This window comes from Eimeria necatrix, genomic scaffold (assembly GCF_000499385.1).
Source record: "Eimeria necatrix Houghton genomic scaffold, Enh_scaff54, whole genome shotgun sequence".
Lineage (NCBI taxonomy): Eukaryota > Apicomplexa > Conoidasida > Eucoccidiorida > Eimeriidae > Eimeria > Eimeria necatrix.
The window spans coordinates 30,001-40,253 of record NW_013654410.1 but is presented as its reverse complement, the minus strand read 5'-3'; the positions used below and the strand labels follow the sequence as shown (position 1 = coordinate 40,253).

At 52.7% G+C, this 10,253-nt stretch overlaps 2 protein-coding genes across 2 annotated transcripts; one reads left to right on the top strand and one right to left on the bottom strand.

Annotated features, from left to right (window-relative positions):
- Window positions 1–4,528: 4,528 nt before the first annotated feature.
- Window positions 4,529–5,011, top strand: ENH_00062330 (hypothetical protein, conserved; the record flags this gene model as incomplete). The annotated part of the gene is made up of 1 exon (XM_013582028.1): window positions 4,529–5,011. One exon carries the CDS (start codon window positions 4,529–4,531, stop codon window positions 5,009–5,011), a length of 483 nt encoding a protein of 160 aa, XP_013437482.1.
- A 1,611-nt stretch (window positions 5,012–6,622) lies between these two features.
- On the bottom strand, window positions 6,623–8,220 carry ENH_00062320 (hypothetical protein, conserved; the record flags this gene model as incomplete). Its single annotated transcript, XM_013582027.1, has 2 exons — window positions 6,623–6,663; window positions 7,617–8,220. 2 exons carry the CDS (start codon window positions 8,218–8,220, stop codon window positions 6,623–6,625), a joined length of 645 nt encoding a protein of 214 aa, XP_013437481.1.
- Between the last annotated feature and the right edge of the window lie 2,033 nt (window positions 8,221–10,253).

Below are 10,253 nucleotides of genomic sequence, written 5' to 3'. Positions count from 1 at the left end.
CCCTGCTGCCGCGAAGACTCTGTCGATAAGACCAGGGATGTAAGTGAGTAGGTCAGCCCTTCCCTGGGGCTGCATGAGGCCCGATGTGGGCTGTTGAGTGGCTTACGTGCAGTTCATGGGCAATTAAGGCTGATATGAAAAAGACAGGGGAGAGAAAATCGAAAAGGAAATGGGGCTTTGCAGTGCCTGAGCAATGGGTCACCGGCTCCCGAATGAGGGCCTATAGGGCGGTAGAAAGCGGAAACAGCAGAAATTAGTGTACGATATTTTCAGATAAAGGAAATAAAGGCTAAGAATCTTCAAGCTTCATCATGCTGCGACAGAGCCTCACGCAGTTCGGCTTGGTGTGGGGCCTCGCAGACCCAATGATCCCGTAAATTTGATTGGAAGCGACTAGCCTTCTGCGATGATTCAGAAGTCTCACTTCAAATGCATCCCAACTCATTTGGTCACGCGTTGCCGTGGTTTGGGTTTGGGGGTTTCTGGATGAACACAGCGGCTCACGGTCGACGCTGGTGTTCTGGGAAATGGATTTAGCGCTGAGAGGCTAGAACGTAGGGCTTGATGTGTAGCAACCCAAGATACATATGTTTTACCGAGGTTGAAACAAATGATTTGACCCGGACAGCCGCTTTGACAATTTGGAAGGGCCCAACGGAAGCACAATGTGGCTGTAGCTCAACAGTTACAAAATATTCCCTACTTCAATGCCGTTGCGCGTTTATACTTAAGAACAACATGTGTTTTAGCATATAAGCTTAAGCGAAGCAGAAGCTGTACTGCGGCAGTCTTGCCGCTAAGGATAAGCCATTCATTCTCCATACCTTTCCTCTTGACTAGCGAAGGAATTCGTTGGACTCTATCTCACTGCCCACAGCAGTTGCTTCAAAATCACCGCATGCAAACACGCACTCTATAAGTAATTGCATCTTTACGAGAGATGCCAAGAGTAGCAACTGGCTGCTAGTTGCAGCAAGCTACCCTAAACAGCAGCAGGAGTCAGCTTCCCAAAAGGCGCCTTCTGCAGTGTATCTTCCTGTATGCAAGAAGCCAGTTTCATAGAGCCTGCCTACTGCTATTTGAATTCATAGTTCCCGCCAAACATTTCAGGAGGCGAAACTGCGTTTTTGCTTACTCCAATGTCAAATGCAATCCTAGTTCATGCTTTTGAATATTAAACACAAAGTTATACACAGGTCAAACCTGGAGTTATTGATAACCGGAGACTGATGGAAGCATATCTCTTTCGTACATCAAACACACTTGCAAAAAGCAAACTTGAATATTTCAACGATTAACAAACAATACTTGAGCTTTCAAACGTCCGCTACTTCTCAGTGGCTCAAGGCTTTAGTGCGGGCACCTTTTCCGTTATTTCCTGTGAAGCATCAAGTGTTTCGCGGACCATAATAGTTCACGGCTAAGCTACAGCAATTAAGTGCGATGGCATCGCAAAAGGCTTCAAAGTTCACGTATCAGCGAGTACTTCATGCAAGGCAGCAGGTGCCCGTTGGCAAGATAAAATGAAAGAGTGTCTGGTCTGCCGAAATGTCTTCGCCACTAAAGGAACGTGTTTGCTTGTTCGCGTGAATGGCGTAACAAATCTTGCAGACGCGTCAAGTCATACTCAAGCGTGAATCTGTGAGTTGCGACCACCAGGTAGAAGACGGGTGTGATGCCAGATCCAGTAATAGGTAGTGGCTACCTAGCACGTCGAGAATTGCCGCAGTACATCAGTAGTTCATTTCTGACCGTATCACGGGCGTTCACAGTATCAATGGCACGACAAAATGAGTTAAAGGCTGGCAGTAACAAAAAGCTCATATACAGAACACTTGGACATCTCCAAACTAGAAGCCAGCAGCTCATTTACATTCAATGAAAATACACGGCTGATATGGCCCAAACTCTACTGTTCATCATGCACGGAATTCGCTCACTGAACCAAAAGCAAATGCAGTGAGTTGCGCACTTCTGATAAACTTATACCTACCACCGATGCCAAAGTAGCTCGCACTCACGGCCCTACAAGTCACATTAAAACATTTCTGCTGCATGAAAAAGGTGACATAAACTTATACCTACCACCGATGCCAAAGTAGCTCGCACTCACGGCCCTACAAGTCACATTAAAACATTTCTGCTGCATGAAAAAGGTGACAAGCGTCGCAGAAACCTGGAACGAGCTTCACTGCAATGCAGTGTGCAGCGCATCGCATGCCAGAGATATCATATAAAGCGCCTGCTCCAACCATTGATGCATTGCATGCAGCATAAGCACCTGCGGACTACAAGAATCCCGTCACAAAGCCTCTGGAAAATCACACGCCCTTGCCATTAAATTAACAAGATTTAAGCACGTTCCTTGACAATTTTTTTCACACAGTAAACGCCTGCAAGAGCGCTCGTGACAGGATTTATTAGTGAGGTGACCCTTATGACAGACGAGACAGTGTCGGCGAATTTCTTTTTTTGCTTGCTTTTGCAACGCTGACGCAGCCTCTGAGGCACGTGAAGGCGATTCGCTATTTCGCACTTACTGTGCAGCACAAATAACACAATTTTCTCTTCACCAAGAGTTTGAGCAATTGGGGGAATTGCGTGCCTCTTCGCCCAAGCGGTGCAATAAATTGGAAAGCAACTGCTTCATACTTTACTGCCGGCAGTGAGCGAACAGGAAATATCGACTTGAACGGAGATCATAATCAAGATTTGTTTCGAAGTAACACATGCTCGACAAGCCAGATTGCTACTCAAGCCGTTATACAGAAGCATCCACGTATACACAGCCTGCAGTGAAACGATTTGTTACATTGAAGACTTCACATTCGGCGCGAGGCAAGAGCAAGCTTCCATCTGCTCCAGTGTGCCTACACTGTGTTAAGAGATTGTGAGTGGAGCAGCTGAAAAACATTTATTAGTTGCAGACCACATATACAAGGTAGAAAGAGATAAGCGATGCAGTTAAGAGCACTTGCGAGACCCAGCATTTGCTTCACTAGTTTATGCCCAGCACACAAGATGTTGGCTATTGTGCAATCAGCTAGGTCGTAGCTGCATTTCGAATGGATTTCTAGGCAGACGTTTAACTGCAGGCTGTGCGGCCAGACAAATGCTCGCGGGATGCTTATAGGAGTGCTTCGATGCACAGCCTCTGCCAGACCGACTGAGGAACAAATGCACAAACAAATGAATGTGCCATGATCAAGACCTTTAGGTATTTGAGGTGCGAAATCCTGAGATGAATAGTGAACGAGCAGGTGCTGCTTTTAGCAGATATGCAAAGCATTACAGGGCGCAGCGTCAGCACTGTTGCGACGCCGAGAGCCGTTCACACGTTTCGAGGCACTTATCCTGTTTCATGTGCGCCATGAATAGGCTACACGTGAAAACATTTTAATTTAGTTGCAGTGCTGTGTCCACCACCGTGCTGGTCACTGCATACAGCGTCCAACAACTGGAACTAGTGCCAGTCAAATGATTTATCGCCAGAGGTAGACACAGCGTCCTCTGATTCAACGCTTTACTTCTCATACAATGCTACGCTACTGCATACTTTCCACAACTGCAAAACATAGTCCACTGCCTTTTATCCTGCTCTCACCGGGCGCTTGCACTGTGAGCGAAGGACCCGGTTTCCTGGCGACAGTACGGTGGCCAATCAGTAAAATTAAAGCTGAACGAAACTCTGAGATATTTCAGTGGCAGAGAAACGAGTACTTCAAAAAGGACTCATGAAGGTGTCTACTTTGAGAATGAAGATCAGTTGATCCACAAGGTGCCGCACACTCCCAGAGCAGTGGATAGGGTATGTGCAGGTCCGAATTCAATGTTTTGTGAAGGCTGATAGTATCATATTACTACTGGATAGCTAAAGGCTCAAAATATCAATGCTGTTCAGCTGAACATCCAGAGCTCACGACAGAAGAACCAGTGAGACCATTCCTGTACCACCCGTTGACACTCGCAGTGGAAGTTGCATTGCATATATGGCCTTCATTCAGGCAATGTCATATTAATTAGTCGCCTATTAAAAGTAGGACTCAATTAATTAAAGCGAAATTCGTTTATGTGCATCCTGAAGTGTCTTCTGGGCTCCAGTGCAGCTGGGTGCTGACGGGCTTTGTCCGCTGACGGACGCGACGGTTTCACGGTTTTGAGTTTGAAATTGTTCCAAAGAGGAAGCATTGCTTGATGTAACTCATTCTAAACGTTCTTTCTTTGGTTTGAGATACAGTGGCCGCATAGGATTGTTTGCTTCAGTTCCGCAGCGAAGGCAGCTTGACACGGCTCCGATAAGCCCTTGACTTCTGCTGCACATTTCGTCTTCTCTTTTCTTCTTTCAATATAACGGTTCAATTGACATTCAAACATCTTCTTTTTGGGCCGTCTGCGCAATTTTTGTGACACAGACTTCGGTCTGCACTGGGCGCTGGGGTCCTTCTGCAGCACCTGTAAAGCGGCGAGCCCGCAGTGCAACAACCTCTGCAGCGCACACCGCCTTAAAAACACGGAAAATTGGTGCACTATGGGGAATTCTGCGTGCTGCGGCTTCGAAGAGGAGGACAAGGCAAACGTGACGCTGCAGCAACTGGCGCTTGCGGGCTTGAAGGATGTGCCGCCTCGGGTGTACGCAGCATGGCTACAGAAGTACACTGAGGGTAACACTGTGGAGGTCCTGTTTCCCGATGGCCAGCGGATAGAGTGCAGGTTGACTTTGGACTCAGCGAAGAAAACCCTGACTTTATCTTTCAAGGAGAAGGTGAGGCCTATACCGTACAAAGATATTGACTCGTGGATCTATGGACCCTCAGCGGTGGACCAGGCCTCAGCCGACGCAAAGCTGCTCAAAGACCCCAAGGTTGTGGGCTTCAGACTCTCAACTTCTGGCCGAGCCATCGCCGTGGCCTTCGACACCACAGACAACGCCATTTGCTTCGTCAGGTTTCTTGAACAGATCCTGGAGGAGGCCAGGGAGGAGGAGCAGCCTAACGGGCCCAAGCCGGTCTAAGCCTCTCCACTGCAACCAAGTGTTTGAACTACGCCTCGCTATCGCAGCCGGCCCCATCATTTGAAGCAGCGGCCACATCGCAGCAGCACGAACAGCAGGGGCAGCAGCAGCAGCAGCAGCAGCAGCAGCGTTTCCCCTCGTCCCCCGGTATTGCTACCATGCTGTGACAGTGCCAAGCACAAGCCCACGCCAGGAAACTTTGGCGAACAGATAGTGGACCTCTCCGTCCCAGGACAATGGCGGAAAAGGAGATTCCGCAAGTTCCGTGAAGCGAAGGAAACCCACTGCAGCGAGAGTCTGGGAAGTGGGTGAAGACAGCTGCAGCAAAAGCCGTCTCTGCTTCGCGTTCACGCGCTCAAACAGAGGCTGCTAGTGACCCTATTGACTTTTTTGATAAGGGGGGGAATGCCCCGTAGTTGTACAGAAACCTATAGCAGCACCGGCTGACACTGCTGGGCGAATCTGCCTCTGTGCTGTGCGCCCTTTTGAAGCTTGTGAGAAACAAATACACGTATGTGTGTGTACAAGTACATACATTATGCATGTACGTATGCGCAGTACTTCGTTCCCACACATAAACACATGCGCCGCAGTATTTCTTTGCAAACATATGTATTACGTGCAGTTGCAGACGTGTCCGCTAAAAACGCGAAGTAACAATTGATTGACGCGACTCAACAGTATGCGCTGCTTTTGCTGCTAATTTTGAGCTCAAAAACGTAGCAGCAGCAGCACCACACCCTCGTCGCGCGCATGCGACCCTTGCATGCGTTTGCGTCCATGCATGCACTTGTTGTAACTTGCAAACAAGTCCTAGGCACAACAAAGCCCCAAAGTAAAACTGGTGGCAGACAGACGCAGCGGCTAGGGGGGGCCGCAGCAGCAGTTCCTTCTGCAGCAGCAGCTCCTGCAGCAGCAGCAACCAGTGTCGTTGTCACTCAGCGGCATCTAGCAAAACGCATGCAAGGTAGATTTCCGCGTAGCCCCCATCCCTGCACAACACGCACTCACGCAAATACACAACGAATGCTGAGAAAGAAGTCGAAGTGCATTCAACTGCGCTGACAGACACAATAACAAAGTCTCAGGCTATCTTCGCGCGTGCTGCTGCTGCTGAACATTTTGCACAGCTGAAGAGGATCTGCAGCAAAGCTGCAGCAACGGCGACTAACTATTGCCACAGCCACTAAAGAGGCAAATCCAGCAGCAGCAACAGCTGCTGCAACGGGACAACAGCTGCAGTGGGACTTACTCTTGGTCGTTCCTGAGGCTCCACACTTCGTGCGGGGCAACTTGAAAGAAAGCCCCACAAAGCAGCTCTGACTCCTCCCCGTGCACCGACAGTACAAGGGGGCCCCCCGAGAGCACTACGCCAAACTGCATGCATGCACGCTCACTCCAGACAGAAAAGAATGAGGCGAAGACCAAAACAAGGCACAAGATAGAGCAAACAGCTAGTGGGAGATGCAGCAAGACACGCTGCCGTAGAGGCAGCAGCAGCAGCGCACTCCACAAGCGCTTCAAAGCAGCAGCAGCAGCAAGCCGAGTCTCACTATTTCCTTTTTCTGTGCATTGTCGGGGCCCTTCACAAAGCCTGCCTTCAGCCGCAGCTTACAGGACACGAGCCGGCGGCCTTGGCGGATGACAGCAAGCTGCAGCAAAACCAAAACAGAAAAAGAAATAGATTGTCTATCTAGACAAAGAAAAAGGGTTTCACGAAGTCTATTTACGAACAGATTCATAACTCCCAACAGCCAACACGCACAGCACGTGAGCCACTGATACCTCCAAAGGCTCCCAAAGCCAGTGCTGCAAACCCAGAAAAAGCTTCCAAGTAAATGAAATACTTATTCATTAACCATAACATTCACTTATAAATGCATTAAATAGGCATGCAGGTGGAAAAGATGCCATGGCAAGGAACACACAAGGGCAGAAATGCATGTTTCCACATATCAACTTGGTTCAAATATTATGAATGGCAATAGTATGCTTCTTGTGCATGTGCGTGAAGACATAGGACTGAAACTCGGAAAAGCGTGGCAGATAAGCATCCATTTACATTTAAAAAAAAACTTGAATGTATTCAACTACATATGCAAATGCATGCATATTTCTTTGCTTTCTATATATTCTGCGCCTGCGCATGCAAGCCCACCTGCATGGCGTCACTTGGACCAATTCCCCGCCACGTTGCTTCTTCTTGTCTTATGAGGGTTTCTGCAGCACAACGAGAATGGAAGCATATACACAAGACCAGTGGTCACCCTGTGGTCCTAATGTGCCCATCTCGAATACTTCTACAACTACCACTACCACTGCTGCCGTTGTCGTTGCTGCTGTTGCTGTTGCTGTTGCTGCTGGTGCTGCTGCTGCTGTCGCTGCTGCTGGTGCTGGTGCTGCTGTTGCCGTTGCTGCTGCTGCTGTTGCTGTTGCTGCTGGTGCTGCTGCTGCTGTCGCTGCTGCTGGTGCTGCTGGTGCCGTTGCTGTTGCTGCTGCTGCTGTTGCTGCTGCTGCTGTTGCTGCTGCTGCTGTTGCTGCTGCTGCTGCTGCTGAGGCGTTGCTGCTAACTGAGGAAACTAGGCTGAACAGCACTCGCACTCACTGCCGTTTGCATCCGGAGCCAAGACACCCTCATCTGTGGAGGCATTTTTCTCTTCAGCTCCACTGCATGCATCATCAGCCCCAGAGTGCTGCAAAGGGGAGCTGGCGCTTTCTGCTGCAGTCGCGGCTGGCCACTTCAAATCGCTGCTGCTGCTTCTGCGGCTGCTGCTGCTGCGGGGCTGCTGCTCGTGCTGAGTGCGCCCTTCTTTCTCTTGTGCTGCGATCCGAGTTGGTCTTCTGTGGTGTCTTTCTTTGCCCAGCGCATGCTTCTCTCTGTGGCTGCTGCTCTTATGAAGTCTTTTTCTGCCTCTCTTGAGACTTAACCCCCTTTCCCTGGAGTTCTCTTGCTGCTGCTGCTGCTGCTTCCGAGACAGCCGCAGGGAAAGATCCCCCCCGCCCGCGGATCCGAGAGAAGTTCTGCTACTTTTTCTCTTCCGGCCGTCCGTGGTGTGCTTCCGCGTCTTTTGTTCCTGCTGCTGCTGCTGCTGCTGCTGCTGCTGCTGCTGCTGCAGCTGGAGCCGCGGGTCCTCGAGCGCGGGGGCTGCTGCTGCGGCCGCTGCAGCCTCCGCAGCGGGCGGCAGCGCCACTTGCTGCTGCAGCACCATCTTCCTCAGCAGCTTCTTGGGGTCTGCAGAAGCAAGGGCCCCGTCAGGGAGGGCCCCCACGTCTCCAGTTTGAATGAAAATGTCCAAAATGTTGCTGCAGCGAACCACTTCCACCATTCCTCTCCAGTCATAGTCTATTCTTTCGCCCATCCACCCCAGCAGCGGCCGCAGCCGCGTCCGCTGCGGGTACCGCCGCAGCGGCGTTGCTGCTGCAGCAGGCACGGCGCTGCGGTCGAGCTGCGTGCGCGGCAGTACCCTTTTCCTTTTGGGGGCCCCCCCGCGGCCGCGGGGGGCCCCCCTCCGCCGGCTCCGCTCGGGGGAGGTCTGGATGCCGCGCTGCACGCTGCGCACCGGCGAAGCAGCAGCAGCAGCAGCTGCTGCTGCTGCTGCTCCCGCTGCAGCCGCTGCCAACCCAAGCGCTCCGGGCGCATGCGCCTGCGGAGTTGCTGCGGCAGCAGCGGCGGCGGCGGAAGCCGCCGCGACCGCTGGGGCTTCTGCTGCGTCTGCTGCTGCTGCTGATGCCTCTGCAGCAGCAGCAGCAGCAGCAGCTGAAGGGCCCCCTGGCACTGACACGGGAACCAGCGCCGTTGTCTCGGAAGCTCTCCTGTTATCGGGAGTGGTTGAGACTGCTGCGTCTGTCATTTGTGTTTTCTTCCTTTGCGTTTCAAGCTCCTCTCGGGGCTGCTGCTCGTGCTGCTGCTCTTGCTGCTGCTCTTGCTGCTGCTGCTGCTGCTGCTCTTCCGGCTCCTGCTGCTGCACCAGCGCCTCGCTCTCCGGCAGCCACGGCTCGCCTTGTCCGTCGAAGTCGTTGCTGTCATCATTTTCTCTCCAGTCGCCTGCGGGGTCCAGCGGTGGCTCTGCGTCTGCTGCTGCAGATTCAGCTTCTGCTGCTGCTGCTGCTGCTGCTGCTGCTGCTGTGTCGGTCCAGTCACTTGCTGCAGCAGCAGCAGGAAGAGACGCCTCGTGCTGCTCCAGATGTGCTGAGCTGCGCCGCAGCGGGTTGTCAAGCAAATTGATCGAAGCAGCCTGAGGGCCCGCATCAGCTGCCTCTCGAGACTTCCTCCGATTGCTGCTGCTGCTGCTGCTGTTGCTGCTGCTGCTGCTGCTGTTGCTGCTGCTGTTATTGCTTGGTGCAGCAGCATCAGCTACGCCCTGGGGCTCAGCAACGGCCCGAGTTTCTTCAATGACAGACTCTACACTCCCTTGGGCTCCTTCCAGGGATTCCGTTTGCTGCACATTGTCCCCACTGACGGCAGCAGCAGCAGCAGCTGCTGCTGCCGTTGCCATTGCTGCTGCTGCAGTTATTGTTGAGATCAATGCCCTGGGCTGCTCGCTACTAGCAGCAGCAGAAATATCCCTAGCAGGCTGTCGAGGGCTGGACCCTGCAAGGTCTGCATAAGCCTCAACGGCCTCAGTTCCCTGGTGCTGCCTTTGCTGCTGCTGCAGTTGCTGCTGCTGCAGCTGCTGCTGCTGCAGCTGCAGTTGCTGCTGCTGCAGTTGCTGCTGCTGCAGCTGCAGTTGCTGCTGCTGCAGCTGCTGCTGCTGCAGCTGCTGCCGCTGCAGCGCCAACTGCTGCTGCTGCCGCCGCTCCTGCTCCTCATCTCGGGACTCAGCCCCGGCGGTGTCCCCCGAGTAATCACTATAAGCGCTTTCGTCCTCCTTTGCTTGCTGCTGCTGCTGCCGCTGCTGCTGCTGCCGCTGCTGCTGCTGCTGCTCCTGCTGCTGCTGCTCAAGCGAATACGAGCTGTCGTCCGACGAGGACTGGAAGGGTACTGCCAGCCTCGGCAAGGAGGGCCTGGGGGCCCCCGGAGGGGGGCCCCTCGAGGGGGCCTCTGGGGCCCCCCAGTGGGCCCCTGCATGCGGCAGCAGGCGAGATCTGCGGCTGCGGGGGGGTGGGGGCAAAACTGAAAAAGCTGCTGCGGGGGCCCCTCTGCTGAGTGCCCTTTTGTCAATGCTTCTTGCTGCTACTACTGCAGCAGCAGCTGCAACGGCTGCAGCAGCAGCTGCTGCGTCGGTGCTGCTCGCCTGCGAGG